This window comes from Engraulis encrasicolus, chromosome 14 (assembly GCF_034702125.1).
Source record: "Engraulis encrasicolus isolate BLACKSEA-1 chromosome 14, IST_EnEncr_1.0, whole genome shotgun sequence".
Classification (NCBI taxonomy): domain Eukaryota; kingdom Metazoa; phylum Chordata; class Actinopteri; order Clupeiformes; family Engraulidae; genus Engraulis; species Engraulis encrasicolus.
The window spans coordinates 24,479,100-24,496,599 of record NC_085870.1 but is presented as its reverse complement, the minus strand read 5'-3'; the positions used below and the strand labels follow the sequence as shown (position 1 = coordinate 24,496,599).

At 46.3% G+C, this 17,500-nt stretch overlaps 1 protein-coding gene across 1 annotated transcript in view; it reads left to right on the top strand.

Moving 5' to 3' along the window:
- LOC134463204 (contactin-4) overlaps positions 1 to 17,500 on the top strand; it is a 68,049-nt gene that overhangs the window by 32,168 nt on the left and 18,381 nt on the right. Inside the window, exons 9-13 of the mRNA XM_063216432.1 lie at positions 1 to 37; positions 566 to 716; positions 8,673 to 8,800; positions 14,328 to 14,500; positions 17,233 to 17,350. The exon at positions 1 to 37 is cut by the window's left edge and continues 93 nt beyond it. Of these exons, the coding sequence (XP_063072502.1) occupies positions 1 to 37; positions 566 to 716; positions 8,673 to 8,800; positions 14,328 to 14,500; positions 17,233 to 17,350 (607 nt within the window). The remainder of the gene's footprint in view (positions 38 to 565; positions 717 to 8,672; positions 8,801 to 14,327; positions 14,501 to 17,232; positions 17,351 to 17,500) is intronic.

Below are 17,500 nucleotides of genomic sequence, written 5' to 3'. Positions count from 1 at the left end.
GGGGTCATCTACGCCAGTGCTGAGCTCAAAGTGGTCGGTAAGCAAACATCAGTGAAGAAGAATGAATGAATGAAAGACCGGTGTTGTGTATGCAGAATGATTAGTGAGGAGTGAGGAGTCCAAGGGACTACAAGGCTATAGTCACCTAGTGAGAACAGTTTTTGAAGCCATTCCTTTGATAGGTATGACCATTGGAACCTCACCTTTGTCTGTAGTCCTATGAATGAACAAGCACAGTCTTGAACTAGAAAAAATATTTCTTTAGGAAATCACCTAAATAATCAAATAAATAAATTACATAATTTGACATTTCTGTTTTCATCACCATGTCATGTTGTAGTGTTTCCATGAACTTATCATAAGACACCAAATCGCATGAGAGTGGTTTTGGCTTTTGGGCTTGGTTTGGCTGAATAGTTTTGTCTGATCACATTTAAGATTGTCTTTTACTTAAGACATGCAAAATGTTTTATCTTTAACATCACATGTATCGACGGTATTTCTTCCGTCTTCTTGGAGGCCTAATGAACGTTACACATATGTTTTGTCTGATTTCATTGGCCAGCGTCACCGCCTGACTTCTCGCGGAACCCGGTGAAGAAGTCGACGCTGGTCCAGCAGGGCGGGGAGGCCATCATCGAGTGCCGACCGCACGCCTCTCCCCGCGCCTCCTTCTCCTGGCGCCGGGGAGGGGACTTCCTCAGGAGCACCAAGAGGTAAGGAAAAGCCATCACTCACATTGATGACACACAGCAGGGCTACTCTGGGCAGCTGTGGTGTAGTGGTTAAGGAGATCAGAGCTTTAGATCAGAGGGTTGCAAGTTCGAATCCCACCCTTCCACTCCCTACCTCACTCTATGCGCCCTCACTCTATGTGCTAAAGTGCCCTTGAGAAAGGCCCCTAACCGCACATTGCTCCAGTGGCTGTAACCAATATCCTGCACTTAAAATAACTGAAAGTCGCGTTGGATAAAAGCATTAGCTATGCATAGATGTACTTTTTGAGCAATGTTTCTGGGAAACGACATGATGTCCTTTGCAGAGATTCAAGATTCAACATTTCTTTTATTGCATCTCATTAGAGGTGTATTTGTTTTTTGTCTCCTCAAAAGATAAATAAATGAAAGGTGTACATTTTGCCAGATGGTAAAAGCTCAAATAGTACATGGTTGGATCATTCAAGTTTTTTTTTTTTTTTTTACCTTAAGGGGCCGCTGTACCAAAGATGGAGGGTTGATAGCATGATGTCTTCATCACGACAACCCACCTCCTGGAACCGCGATCACAGGGGTAGGGATTAAGGGGGATTAGCAGACCCGTCGTGTGTGACAACCAACTTCAAGGTCATGAGCAGACAGATAACTCAGGCCTGGAAAGAAAAGTACACATCGTGTCACATATTTTTTCCCACCTAGTTCACTGAACCAGTTGATCCCAAAGCGGATGAGATCTTTTGTCCGATCACCTTGTTTTGAGGATGCAGGTAGGAGGAGAGCATGAACTGTACTTTACTTTTACTTTCTCAATGCAGCTTGTTGAATCTCTCTGGTGAAGAGGAATAAGTGTATCAGTGATTGGTTACCCCAGCAACCACTACTGGGCGTGCGTGCCATCGTCACGCTGCCAGACACACACTTCGCTATAAAAACTCAGCAAGGGGGCGATAAACACCGCAGGAATAAAACGTCTTTTCAATCACACTGATACCCCAACCACAGATGGTGCAAAGATGTGGTCTTCTTGCAGACTCCCTACCCCAATAGCAACGTATTCTCATTACCAACGTAGATGCACATAGAGTCTTCATTTGGAATGGTGTGGGTTTGTGCTCGATTTACAACGGTTATAAGCCAATCAGAATCGAGAACCTGACCGCACAGTGTTTGATATAGTACATTAACAACACTCAAGTCCTTACATTTCTGAAATTGATCCTATTCTCGGCTCATTCTCCTCTACTACAGTTTTAAGTATTTTGTTCTGCCCATCCACTATCTTTGATACCATGGCCCAGCCTTCTGTGAAATCTCTGCAAAGTGCTGGAGCACTGCTCTCAGATTGCGTGTGAAGATTCCTAGTCATCCAGGTCATACTTCCCAAAGAGTTAAGCTGTGAGAAAACTGGACTTCTTTGAGCTTGAAATATGTTTCTCCCCTCATTGGTTTCTGGTCGATGTAGGGGAAAGCTAGCTACCGTACTGTAGGTGTTATATCTCTGTAGACCTCTATGTAGTTATATGATTACCACAGTTGTGAGCTAGTTTGTGTGCCTCTCACCTTAAGTGTAAGGTCAAAAAGAGAAGAAGCTCTCTCTCACTCCTAAGCCTTGAACACGATACTGTACAGCAGTATCTCTGGATCTCTCCACTGCTCTGGCTCTCTGCTCTGTGGTTTCTGGCCAGGTCCCACACCCCCTTAGCTGAGGAGTAATTTATTGGCCGGTGCTGAGGCTTTGCCTGGAGCACAGGAGGCTAAGCAAGAAGCTCCTGATTCAGATCTTGTTAGTTTCAGGTGAAGGTAAGGACGGCTGCAGCACAGCACAGCACAGCACAGCACAGCACAGCACAGCACAGCACAGCACAGCACAGCACAGCACAGCACAGCACAGCACAGCACAGCACAGCACAGCACACCACACCACACCACACCACACCACACCACAGCACACCACACCACACCACACCACACCACACCACACCACACCACACCACACCACACAAGCATAGGAGAGAGGAGAGTTTTGGGTAGAAAGGCAAGTCATCCAATTCCAATCTCACACACATCCAATCTCTTTTTTGCTGGGTGTAGGCTCAAAACGTTAAGTGTGTAGGGTAATGTCTGAGGAAGGGGCGTGGTGGCCCAAAACGTCATGGTAATAAAAATGGATTGAAAGGCAGCTCGTCGGTGTGCAGTTCCTAGGAAGGCAAGTTAGGCAGCACACAAAACGTAGGCGAGAAGGGCTCTCAATAGATAGAATTGGAGTCCAATAGGAGGTCTACTTGACGAGCAGCTGCTTCACACAGACACACACACATTCACACATTCTTTCACACACACACAGACACACACACATGTACGCACGCACGCACGCACGCACGCACACACGCACGCACACACACACACACAGATGACAGACATGTCAATTATGGCGTCCGCCGTCACCACATCACCACAGCACCCTGGAGGGCGAGAGAGGTGATAGTGGGGAGGCGAGATGCGAAGTGATGCTATTGCGGTAGGGCCAAAGGGGAGAGGGATTCAGGGTGTCAGGTGGAGGTGTAAATTCTCGCTCGCACCCCCAGGATGCTTGGCTATGACCTTTTATTTCTAATTCTGAGTGTCATGGGTCGGGTGGGGGGTCGGGGGGTGATAGTTTTGGCAGGTCAGAGCAGATGGGGCGATGATGAGGAGGATGATGTAAGGGAGGTGTAGGATGAGGAGGAGGAGGATGTAAGGGAGGTGTAGGATGAGGAGGAGGAGGATGTAAGGGAGGTGAAGGATGAGGAGGAGGAGGATGTAAGGGAGGTGTAGGATGAGGAGGAGGAGGAGGAGGAGGATATAAGGGAGGTGTAGGATGAGGAGGAGGAGGATGTAAGGGAGGTGTAGGATGAGGAGGAGGAGGAGGACGAGGATATAAGGGAGGTGTAGGATGAGGAGGAGGATGTAAGGGAGGTGTAGGATGAGGAGGAGGATTTAAGGGAGGTGTAGGATGAGGTGGAGGATATAAGGGAGGTGTAGGATGAGGAGGATGATGTAAGGGAGGTGTAGGATGAGGAGGAGGATATAAGGGAGGTGTAGAATGAGGAGGATGATATATGTGTAATGCACTGCACTGCAAGCCCTGATGTGTAATGCACTGCACTGCAAGATACGATAACACTTTATCAATCAATTTTCACTTAAATTAATTTTGCATCCCAGAACAAGACATGAAATGAAGATTGGGACAGGAAGTGGGGAGAGAGAGATCAGCATATGACCCAGGCTTGAATCGAACCCGGGTCGCTGGCGTAGTAACCCAGTGCCCTACCGTTAGCCCACGGCAGGGCCTGAACAACTTGTTTAATTCAGGGCAAGATATACATGTAACATCATGATCATGGGACTACTATTGCACATTAGTGTCATGCATGTGTAACAAACCCACATGTGTTGGCCTCGTGCTCAGCCTCGTGTTCAGTAGTGGTGTCAAGAATAATTGATTCGGCGATCCAATGCAATGTGGGGCATGGGCGATCCAATTCAATGCGGCAAGTTCCAGAATCGATGCGGCAATGTTTTTAAGTTTCAATTACTTACAGTACGTGGATATTTCGGGGAGCAAATGAATTTTAAATTAAATAAAAGTACTTCAAAGTATTGAAAACAACAAGACTGATACAGAAAACAGTCAATAAATTGTTGGTCATCATCCGACTACTTGTATTGCCTCATCATGACTGATGAAACATTTGCTTTGCTTTCAGTAGAAATGTAATGCATTGCAATGCATTGTAGAACTGAATCGGATCGAATTAAATCGAATCGCTACCTCCCGAATTGTAATCGAATCGAATCGTGAGGACAGTGCCCATGCACACCACTAGTGTTCAGCCTCTGTGTTTGGCCTCAGGTGGGGTGCAAATAGCATCCTATGTTACATTACATTACACGACACTTAGCTGACAATTTTATCCAAAGCGACTTACAGTTATTTACAGGGCGTTGTTTACAGTCCCTGGAGCAATATGGAGCTATGTGCCTTACTCAAGTGCAAAATCCGCACTCACAAACCGCGTCTCACTATCTATTTAGTACCGCGCACTGATGGGGGCTTGATAGCCGAAACGCGTTTGCTTTTTGGACATGGTGGTGGTGTAAATAGATAGTGAGACGCGGTTTATGAGTGCGGATTTTTCTTCCTTGCGTTGGTGCATTTTGTCGCGCACCCAGAGACTTTCGTTTTTCCGGGAAGTTGAGCGCGTCCTTTGCCAGAACTTGAACCTTACTCAAGTGTACCTCAGCCATGGAGTAGGGTAGGGAGTGGAGGGGTGGGATTTGAACCCACAACCCTCTGATCTAAAGCAGATGTCCTTAACCATTAGTCCACGACTGCCCCATGTCACTATAAGACTGCAGGCACTTCGCCTTCCCCTTCTATGGCCTCAGGCATTAGCTAAGTATCCGCTGCCCTACAAAGGCAAAGTGCAGTAACTACGCCAACATTGACACTGATAAAATGCCTTCAAAGACCTGGTTTTAGGTTGGACATTGTAGTTACTGCAAATTTGACATGGTAATATCTCCAAAACGGGACACATTTTGACCATAAAGCTTGGTCACAAGATAAAGGAGGTTTAATGAAGACCATTTTTAGTCTAAACTCAATTTGGACTAAATATGTAGTTACTGCACTTTGGCTTTGCAGGTATGCCAGGCCTGGTAAGTGGGGATGTTTGGAGATAGAGAGATGGGTGTTTGAGGGGTGTTAGGGGGGGGTGGGCAGGGCTGGACTGGCCATCTGGCATTGCAGGCATTTCCCGGGGGGGCCTGCACCCTTGTGGGCCCCTATTTTCAGAAATGTAAAAAAGCCAAGAGTGCCTGGCCCCTATTTCTCTCCCAGTTCAGCACTGGTGGTGGGGTTTTGGGGGGGTAGGTGGATATGGGTTTGTCTGTGATCAATACGCACTGCCACATCCCCATGGCCTTTCCGTAATTCACTGGACCAACCCCAACACTCATGCAGGAGCATTGATTACTTATCATATTCCATGGGGCCGGTCACAATGAGAAGGAGATGAGACAAAGACTAAAGGAGAGAGAGAGGAGAAGTGGAAGAGAGAGAGAGAGAGAGAGAGAGAGAGAGAGAGAGAGAGAGAGAGAGAGAGAGAGAGAGAGAGAGAGAGAGAGAGAGAGAGAGAGAGAGGGGGAGAGAGAGAGAGAGAGAAAGAAAGAAGAATTTAGAGGTAGAAAGCAAAAAAGTGATTACACAGTCACTGTGCTTTTATCAGAATGCATGCAATGCACGAACCGTGGGCTGGTTCACCATCTCTCTGGCTCTTTTGTAAAAGCAGATATTTCTGTGCATTTTTTTATTATTATTATTTGTTTTGCAGCTCATTGCCCCGGGGGTCATGTTCTTGCTGTCCCCCTATCACTCAATGTTTGATATTTTTGTCAATAAATCAGCGCGAAAGTGCTGTGTGCGAAGACATGCTCGCTCCGCTCGGCGAGAGGGCCCAGGCGCTTTCCGTGGCTGGCTTCGGTGAATACATATTAATGTTTTAGAGCTGCAGAGAAATTGTTTGATTTCTCGGCGAGCTGCTCTCTCGCACCAAGCGAGCCTGTTTGATTTTCGCAGCTGGAAGGTCACGCTAGCTGTGAGGGCGCTGGATCATTTATATAGGGGGGTGAGGAGGGGGGTGGAGTTGGTGTTGGATGGGTGGTTAGGTGGGGGTGCTCAGTGTGTGTGTGTGTGTGTGGGGGGGGGGGGGTGCACAGTGAATGTGTGTGTGCTACTGGGGTGCGGGGGGCTGTTACTGTGTGCATGTGTGTGGAATGGGTGGGGGCCTCAGTGTGTGTGTGTGTGTGTGTGTGTGTGTGTGTGTGTGTGTGTGTGTGTGTGTGTGTGTGTGTGTGTGTGTGTGTGTGTGTGTGTGTGTGTGTTTAGGCACCAGCTCATCGTTTCAGGTTCCGCTTCTCTTCATCACCAGGCGGTAGGCAGACGGTGTGTGTGTGTGTGTGTGTGTGTGTGTGTGTAGTAGGCGGTAGGCAGACGGGCCGGAAAAAGAAAATGGAATGCCGAATGTGGCCAATATGTTTCTGTTTTATTATTATTTCTTTAGTATGCATTCCTCGTTCCATCGTTGGTTCGCTCACCTGAACATGGCGTGACAAAAAGAGGGCCTTGCAGAGGAAAGGAGAGGAGGAGGGGGGGAGAGGGGTGGGGTGGCTGTGACTCATCACGAGCAGAGACGCCAACAGTGGGTACAAAGGGGTCAGTTGTCCTGGGCCCCTGAGGGAAAACGGGGGCCCAGAAGTGTGTCCTCCTTACACTGAGCTTGAGGGGGGCTTCCATATGACTTTGTCCCAGGCCCAGTCAAAGATGTCATCGGCCCTGCCCTGACCACAAGTGTGTGGCGTGGCAGCAGCTCCGGTTGATGATGTATGGCGCTGTGGCGTGTTTTCCATGGCCGGGATCAGCCGTGCTGTGTGTTTAGTATTGCTGTCATATGCCTCCTGTCCTGCCAACGAGATACTAAAGATCCCCCAACGATTGACTCCTGCTTCTGGCGGCCATCCGTGCTCTGCAACATGTCTATATTCATTGCCTTTTTTCCCTACTGCCTGGTGGAAATGTGGCTCGTGGCCTGATGATAGCATCTCTGTGCATGTGTTATGATGATAAGGAATGGTGGTGGCAGCGGAGGGTGGTGGGTGAGATTGAATTCTTCATGAATCCCTTCTCTCTACCATAGCTTCTGTCTATCCATCCCATATGCCTCTTCAATCTGTTGTTGGGATACAAGTCCTTTTTTGTAAGGATTTGATTTTTTTTTTCTTGTGCAGAATACTTGTTTTGTTCATAGGGTTATGTAGTTTGTACGCACATTTCTCGTTCTTGATTTGATTCGAGATAATTACCCAGCATTTCACCGTTTTATGCTTTGGGTTTTCTCTCTCCATCTGTCTGAAAGGAGAGCAACATAATTTGAGGAGTTATCAAATTTTGATAAGAGTATTTCAGTGACAGGGGTAAGAGCAAAGCGCTGGCACGCAAAGTCGAAAACAAACAGATGCACACACACTACACACGCATGCACATACACACACGCGCACACGCACACGCACACGCACACGCACACACACACACACACACACACGGAAAACAACACAGGAAACACACATTACACACAAGCACTGTCTTCTAGTAATAGCAGAGACATTTAAAAGGGATTTAGAACATCTTTGGTAACAGCAGAACATAAACAAACAATGGCACACATGCACAAAACAGCCACATGACACACACACACACACACACACACACACACACACACACACACACACACACACACACACACACACACACACACACACACACACACACACACACACACACACACACACACACACACACACACACACACACACGGACAAAACACAGAAAACACACATTTAACACTGTCTTCTAGTGATAGCAGAGACATTCGAAAGGGATCTAGAACATCTTTGGTAAGAGCAAAACATAAACAAACAATGGCACACATGCACAAAGCACACAACACGCACGCACGCACGCACGCACGCACGCACGCACACACACACACACACACACACACACACACACACACACACACACACACACACACACACACACACACACACACACACACACACACACACACACACACAGTATAGTCCCCTCTCTACTCAGGAATGAAAAGTCCTGTTTTCCCTTGCCTGCCTCACTAGCCTAATCCCTCTAGCGATCCCGTGTGTGTGTGTGTGTGTGTGTGTGTGTGTGTGTGTGTGTGTGTGTGTGTGTGTGTGTGTGTGTGTGTGTGTGTGTGTGTGTGTGTGTGTGTGTGTGTGTGTGTGTGTGTGTGCATGGCTCTACTGCTGTTTCTGGCCGATTCCTGATAACAGATATCCTCTCCCCTCTTTCCTCCCCCCCCCTCTCCCTCTTATCAGGCGTGCCATCCTGGAGGACGGGACTCTACGCATCGCCAACGTGAGCAAATCCGATGGAGGCCGATACACCTGCGTCGCCCGGAACCCCTTCGGAACCGCCAGCAGCACGGGCGCGCTGGTGGTCAAAGGTACTACTCATTGACACTGCATAGAGGGGACACCGTGGGCAAAGGTACTACTCATTGACACTGCATAGAGGGGACACCGTGGGTTCTTTTTTTAAAGCATTTTTTGGGGCTTTTTGGCCTTATTACAGGACAGTATGAGAGCAGACAGGAAATGATTGGGAGAGAGAGATGTGGCAGAGCCGGGAAAGTACCCCGACCGGACTCAAACTGGGGTCCCCATGGGCATGCAATCCCCCGGCATTGTGGGTTCTATTCTAAAGTGAGGCAATGGCGTGGGGTGGGACTAGACACGAAAACCTGGGAAGAAAATCGTGGGTTAGTCATATAAAGTTTCAAAAAGGGGTCCCAGCTGCAACTGTTTTTGGAGCCACTTCAATGCTTCAATGATTTGCATAGCGAACAGCGCCCTCTCTGGGACAGGAATAGTGATGGTGACGCCCCATCTCTAGTGCCACCCTGGGCAAAGGCCCCGTCCGCCCGCCCCCTAGGACCGCCCCTGTGGCTGATGTTCTTAAGTAGAGATACTGCTGTTGTACTACGGGCTCGAGCACACTGGTCGTGAGGAATCTAGGACAGTGGTAGCAGCCCGGAGATTAAGGTGACGGAAATTGCGATCCCAGATTTAAAACCACCAGCTGCAGCCCCAGTAGTGACACGAGTACAAGACGCATGGTGTTGTCCTCACACTGACCCGGCCTTGTGTCATCCTCATGGTTGCCCCATGCATACAGACTCAGACAGTAGTACATAGCCGGGCTATTCAAATGGAGGCCCTGGGGCCAGATGCGGCCCTTGGATGGCAAGGTTCTGGCCCCCCACAAGGTCTGAAGAAAAATTTGCTATCTGTAGCCGTGCATGATTTGCAATCACCGACACTTCAGGTTGGGAATATCTCTCCTATGCTTTCAGATGAGAGTGAAATCTGATCTAAAACAGTCTGATAAATAGACCATCATAAGGCTACTAAGAAATAGAGAAGCGAATATCTGTTCTGTCTGGAAAGATATCTGCTTGTTTTGCACCATAACCTCGGACACCGTGGTGCTCGCGGTTTTGCAGATTCTATTTTTGACCACTTTACTGGAAGAAATTTGAAATACTGGTGACTTTTAATTGAATACCCCTGGTATATAAGTTTCTTCGGTAATTCTTAAGAATAGGGTTCATATGTTAGCCTTACATACAGTAGGCTAAATGCCAAATTGCTGTCTGTAAAAATGAGTTGCAAGACATTTATTAAGCAAAATCAAGGGCCTGTTAGCTCCTTATTGTGGTTATATCCATAACATACAGCATAATAAAGCTCATTAGCAAAAAAAAAAGAATGAAAAATTGTGAGTACACACCTAACAAATTATTGATTTTGCAATTCACATGTCTTAAACATCACTTGTATCAATTGGTTAGGCATGCAGCAGTGGCTAACATGTGAATGCTATTCTAAAGTTTTCATAGTTCTTTTTTTCAAATAATGTCTCTGTTGAGTTAATGCACATTTATAAAAAATGTGTCCAACAGATTCTCACGTTCACTTCATAAGGAGCGCTTCATACTGTGTCAGCTTTACTTGGTTTATTCGCCTTGAACTACATACACTATATGATGATGAATGAGCGAGAATTTTGAATTTGGCAGAGTTGCAAAAGGTAAAAAGCTTTGACGGACTAGAGCACTATGCAATCTTGAAAGTAACCACCATTGCTTTTGGAGCTCATGCATGCCAGTCATGAAAGGTGCTGAGAAAGCCATATGAGAACTGGAACTGAAAAAAAACTTGTGGAACTGAAGAAAGGATGGAAGAAAGGAAGCGAGAAAGGAAAGAAGGATGCTAGGAAAGGGATGGCAAAAGAAAAAGCAAAGGGAAGAGTACGGGGGGGAGCCCAGAAAATACTAACCCAAGCATGAAATTGATAATGAAATATATAGTTGTTTTATGTTCCTGCCGTTTTGACAGATGCATAACTCATCCAAGGTTTTGTCAGCAGTGAGTTATTGGTCAGTGTGGTGTGATGGCCACGCTGCCTGTGGATGCTGCTGGACGGGGCTGGACAGGGCTGTACTGGGGGGGAAATAGGGCCCGGGCACTTTTGGCTTAAAGGGGCCTCTCATAATCAGCGGCACAGAACTGACTCACCGGTGGGCTCCATTCCCTTGTGGACTCCTATTGTCAGAAATGTCAAAAATATTTTTTACATTTTTACATTTCTGAAAATAGGGGCCCACGAGGGTTCAGGGCCCACCGGGAAATGCCCGCTATGCCAGATGGTCAGTCCAGCCCTGGTGGTAGATGGATGATGATGGTGTGTGGTGTGCTGGATGGTAGGATGGGAGGATGCGGAGGGGGGATTCCCTGGTTGGCATTGATGCTGCATGCTGGGATAGAGAGAAAGAAATGTCTTCCTCCTCCTCCTCTCTCTAGTCATACATTGCTCGCTTAATTAAAAATGTGCTGTTATTGCAGTTTCCTGATTTTGCTGGTTTAATAGCTGATGCTTATACATATGCAATTTTCCCCTCTCCTCTCCTGTCCTGTCCAAGCTGGCATAGTGGTGGTGGTTCTATTAAACTGAATTATTCAAATGCGAGACCGTATCAATAAAACATTTGTCCTTTTTTTTCGTTTTCTCTTCCTGGAAAAAAATGTCTTAATTAAATTTAAGTCATTTAAGGCCATTTTCTAGCAATCGCGTTGAGAGTCGGTCAGAGTACTGGGTGAGGAATAGACATTATTACAGACCGGAGGTCAGGTTGCCAGATTCATAATGTCATCTTTTTCGCTCCCCTGAGGGGGTGGGGTGGGGGATATTATATCAATTCCCAGAGATCGCTTTCATCATTATTATTTTTGGCCATACAGGATGGGGATGCGTGAATGCTCACGGTCTACCATTTCACTGCATTTCACTAAATACTTGTCCATTCGACTAGCTATCGAGCGTGTTTGTGTGTGTGTGTGTGTGTGTGTGTGTGTGTGTGTGTGTGTGTGTGTGTGTGTGTGTGTGTGTGTGTGTGTGTGTGTGTTTTACCTAATTTTCCCCCTCCTGTCCCCTTTCCTTTCCTGTCTTTTTTCTTGGTTTGTTTTACTTTTTTCTTTGCACCCTTTCCTATCTTTTCTCTTCTTGTGTGTGTGTTTTTTTAGCTGTGTTTCTTTGCTTTGTGCTATTTTCTGTCCCGTTTTATTCTTGTGTATTTATACCTTTTTTCCTCTGAATCCTTTGCTCCCCCTTTCCCTTTTTGTCATCTTTTTAAGTAACTTAACTTAGTAACTTAATTAGTAACTTTTTCCAATTTTTGATTGGACTGTGCTGCCCTAACAGCTTATGGACCTAGGTGACTCTATAGGCCATATTGTGTTTTGTGTGACTCTAATGTGCGTTTATATATCAGTGTTTCCCACAGAAATTTTGGAAACTATGGGGGCAGCCGGGGTTTATTTTGTCCGGGGGGGGGGGGGGTCTTCTCACACGGGCCTTTTTTTTTTTTGGGGGGGGGGGGGTATTCTTGCAGCATAAATGCAAAACGGCAAAACAATGACTACAGTATGACATTGGCGCATGGAGGAAACTGTAGGCCTGGGGCCTATATTTCAGCCATTTATATTTTGAGAAATAAGGCTACATAAGATTTTTTTACCCATGACTAATAGTAGTACATTGTGCATTGTCAAAAAATGCAGTACAGTGAATAATTTCTGTTTACAACACAGTTTCATTCGTCCCTCATGCAGGGGTCTGGGAAACAATAATAAAACAAAAAAGGAGCAGAGATAAGAATTTAAGAGCACTGTGAAATTGTTAAACGCATTGACAAAAAGGGTCTTAGAGGGTAGGCTATGCCTTTTCCCCCACACATATCTGTAGGCGTACACATTCTACATGAGGGGTGCTGGTCACAGGGCCAGTTTTTTCCAAATTCCTCCCATTAAAAGGGCTGAACAACATATTACACATTATGTCTATATTCACATTCATTACACATTAATTTCTATATGCAGCCCGATGTCTCCTCTGCTGTGTCAATGAAGGTCTGTCACCAAACTCATTACAACTGTAAAACAAAAGCCTAGGGAGTGTTAGTAAACTCATCCCAACTGTCCCTTCTCTGAAGGTTTTTTATATTGCTCCCAAACCCAAGTAAACTACAACAACTTGACTAGGCTTTTGATCCCTGTCTTTCAAGCACTTGTGGTTCTCTCTATAGCAGGGGTGCCCAACCTTTTTTTAACCAAGATCTACTTTTGAAGTTGATGGTCTGCCGTGATCTACCAAGTCAAATTCAAGGATGTCAGTATGAAAATTTAAGACCACCATTTATTAATCACCATTATTATGAACAAAATGTTTTTCAGTAGGCTACTATGGCCGTATCTTTTCAGTGTGTTTTTTAAAGTGTGTTGAATAGCCTATCTTTACAAAGCAATGCAGCACTGATAGTATGCAGAGATAATTTCAGTCATACACAAGTCATAAACAACTGAAACAATTTCAAAATGATAAACATTTGGTATATAAAAGGCACATAGGCCCTATTTCTAAAATATGATGAAGCCTTATCATGCCTTCAGTGGTATAGGCTACAAATTAAAAAGGGCTCAGAATTTCACCATTTGTTATGGGTAAATAGTAGGCTACTATGAGAGAGAGAGAGAGAGAGAGAGAGAGAGAGAGAGAGAGAGAGAGAGAGAGAGAGAGAGAGAGAGAGAGAGAGAGAGAGAGAGAAATGAGAGAACTCATTGGATTGGTTAACACCCCTGTTGACTTCTATGAAGGTTTTTTTTTTCCAGCTCTCTGGGACAGTAGCACAGCACAGGCTTTCTATTGTGAGTTTGGCCAATCGTTTTGTCCACAACTGAAGCAAGAAACAGCGCAAATTGAAGTGAATTCCATACATGTCAACAACTCCCTTACACGCGGCACGCGATGTAAACGCAGTTAGCGATGATGCATGCGACTAGCGATTTGGACGAAGATCCTCGCATATCGGCGTGTCATAACGCATCGTTGCGCACATGTTCTGTTACTCACCCGATGTTACACGTGTGCACACATGAATCAACTGTAATACCCTTACGGTCACTTCCTAATGCTTTCCTCTCATTCTGTGTTACCGTGGGACTACTTATCTAACCAATACAGAGTCTATAGGATGTATTTACTCCAGGAGGAAAATGCGAAGGAAATTCAAAATCGCAATTCAAATCGTTTTTAACAAAAACGGATATCGTAAAAAAAAAAAAAAAAATTTTTTTTTTTTACATTTTCGTAAACTATGGCGGCCAAATTCAAACTATGGCGGGCCGCCATAGTTTCCTCAATGTATGGGAAACACTGTATATGTGGATTGTGGAGAAGTGTCATGCAAGACAAATTCCTTGCAAACAGACAATAAAGTTTATCTTATCTCATCTTATCTTATTTTAAACTCTTTCCCCCTCTGCATCCTGTCCTTTTCAACCTTTTTCATCTTTTTAAACGTTATTTCCTTCATTTCCTTCATCCTGTCCTTTTCCACCTTTTCCTCCATGAAGAGCCGACCAAGATCACTGCTCCTCCCCTGAGTATGGATGCCACAGTGGGGGAGAGTGTGGTGCTGCCTTGTGTCATATCCACTGACTCTACCCTGGTGCCCACCTTTAAGTGGTTCTTCAATGGCAAGCTGCTGGACTTCAACAGGCACGACCACTTTGAGATGATCGGCGGGGTATGTGCCTACCCATGACTCCCTTTTTGTTGTGTGTGTGTGTGTATAGTGTGTTGTGTGTGTGTGTGTGTGTCTGTGTGTGTGTGTGTGTGATGTGTGTGTGTGTGTGTGTGTGTGTGTGTGTGTGTGTGTGTGTGTGTGTGTGTGTGTGTGTGTGTGTGTGTGTGTGTGTGTGTGTGTGTGTGTGTGTGTGTGTGTGTGTGTGTGTGTGTGTGTGTGTGTGTGTGTGTGTGCATAGTGTGTAGTGTGTCTGTGTGTCTGTGTGTGTTTGTAAAAAGTGAGACCTGTGCTGTTCCAAGGCCCTGAGGAGTACAACTATATTATGTGTGTGTGCGTGCGTGTGTGTGTGTGTGCGTGCATGCGTGTGTGTGTGCGTGCGTGTGTGCAGGCATACTGCATGTATAGTATGTGTCTGTGTCTGTTGGGCTGGGAAAATAGCGATGATTTCTTTTGAGAGAGAAAGAGAGAAAAGAAGTGGGGAGAAAAAGCTGCAAGCTCCAACAAAGTTTCTTGCTGAAAACAGTGTGGTCCCCGCGGCATCCTCGTCAGCACGAGGAGGTCAGAAAGATAAGAGTTCAAAGGCATCGCGCCCCCCCAGGGACCCTCTTCACACCTGACAGAAATCCAGAGGGGGCGGACGGGCAGGCAGGCAACATATTGTGTGCTATGCATTGTTTGGCCACATTCTCATTGTGTGAGCAATATCTTTCTTACTCTCTCTTTCTCTCTCTCTCTCTCTCTCTCCATCCCTCCCTCTTTCTTTCTGTATCACGCCTTTTTCTTTTTCTCCCTCACTTTTTTCTCACTATCCTTTTCTCCCTACTTTCTACCTCTTCTCATTCCCCTCTTTCCCCCCCCTCTCTCTCTCTCTCTCTCTCTCTCTCTCGCTCTCTCTCCATCCCTCCCTCTTTCTTTCTGTATCACGCCTTTTTCTTTTTCCCCCTCACTTTTTTCTCACTATCCTTTTCTCCCTACTTTCTACCTCTTCTCATCCCCCCCCCCCTTAGACCTATTCTCTTTCTCTGTTTCATTGTAGTTTTTAAATGACATGCTGCAGTTTTTTCACTCATGGCCCCTTTGAAAACCCTACAGGGAGACGGTAGTGAGTGAGTTACCTGGTTGCTAAGCAAACAGAGAGTCACAAAACTGGCTGATTATAAAGGTGTAGGCCCCGCTATGTCTTCTGAGCATACAAAGAGGCACGATAGCTATTTGCTGGGGGACTGACATTTTCCCTTTTCGCCGCCTGCACACCGCTGCGCCGCAACGACATTGCGGGAGCCAGCCCAGGAATATCGGAGGTAGCAAAACAACATCGCTCCCCTGTCTGTCTCCCACCCACACACCCACCCTCTCTCCTTTTCTCTTTGTCTCGTTTTCTTTCTCTTTGTCCTCCTTTTTTTCTTCTCTTCTTTCTGTCTGGCTTCTCTCCTTTCTCCTCCTTGCCTGGTGGATGGCTGACATCTCATTAGGCAGCAGCAGAGAGAGAGAGAGAGAGAAGGAGAGAGAAGGAGAGAGAGAGAAGGAGAGAGAGAGAAAAAAGACAGAGAGATAAAGGGGAGAGAGAGAGAGAGAGAGGGAAGGAAAGAGCGAGAAAAAGAGCGCTACCTATTCAAGAGAGAGAAAGAGAGAGAGAGCGCTACCTATACAAGAGAGAGAGAAAGAGAGAGAGAGCGCTACCTATACGAGAGAGAGAGAGAGAGAGAGAGAGAGATTGCGAGAGAGAGAGAGAGAGAGAGAAGTGGAGGTGTTACCTTTTGTGCAGGCAGATATGCCACTCTCCGGCCGGTTCAGCTCAGCTGTTTTTTCTTTTTTCATTCTTTCCCCGTTTTTGACTGACATCTCTCGGGTTATTTTTTCCCCCGACCTGGCTGCTCAGCCAGCCTGTGAGAATAGTGTAAATAGCTACCTGCTGCCGGCCGGGCCGGGTCCGGCGCGGGCCCATCCTTTACATCTGCCAGAGGGGGATGCAGTTACTCTCTTCACACAAACAGGTCAGCCCCATCAGCGTAGGGCCAGCCGAGGAGGTGAGGGGAAGCCAGTGATTAGGTCCACTGGGCTGGCTGAGCTTGGCCCTCTGTCTGCCTGTGGTGGGAAAAAATATTGGTTTTGTGCAGTAGCTTTTGCTATATGTCTGAATCTATTGCATTGCTTTGAGAATGTGCAATATTTGTTTTTTTTTAGTTTCTTTCTTTTTTTTTCTTTGCGTGTGTCTGAGTATGTGGAGGTTGTCGGGTGTGGGTGTGTATGTGTGTGTGTGTGTGTGTGTGTGTTTGTATAGATCATACTTTAAGTTTGATCTATTATATTTCTTTATTGTTATTTTTAAATAATCACGACTTTCTGTGTGTCTGTGTGTGCGTGTGTGTGTGTTAGTGGGCGTATGTTGTGTGCAAGCCTGCGCGTGTGCATGTGTGCATATGAACGTGTGTGTATGCATGTTTTTAGTTGTGTTTAGGAGGGCTCAGCAGGCAACCTCATGATCAGCAACATCCTTCTTCTGTGTGTGTGCGTGTGTGTGTGTGTGTGTGTGTGTGTGTGTGTGTGTGTGTGTGTGTGTGTGTGTGTGTGTGTGTGTGTGTGTGTGTGTGCGTGCGCGTGTGTGTGCGTGTGCGTGTGCGTGTGTGTGTGTGCATGTGCGTGTGCGTGCGTGCATGTGTGTGTTTCTGTATGCATGTGTGTGTGTGTGTGTGTGTATTTACATACATCTGTTGTCTTGTTGTGCTCAGCAGGGCTCTGCTGGCGACCTCATGATCAGAAACATCCAGCTGAAGCACTCGGGGAAATATGTTTGCATGGTGCACACACTGGTGGATAGTGTGTCTGCAGCCGCTGACCTACTTGTGAGAGGTACGGAGGACTTCTTCTTTTTTTTTTTTTTTACTCGGCCGTACCCCCATGCGCACGCCGTGCTGCTGATACTTTGTATTCCTCCCTCACTGCAGGACTTCATCAAACAGTGTTAGAGGAGGGTGGGGTGCAGAGGAGAGTAGAGGAGGG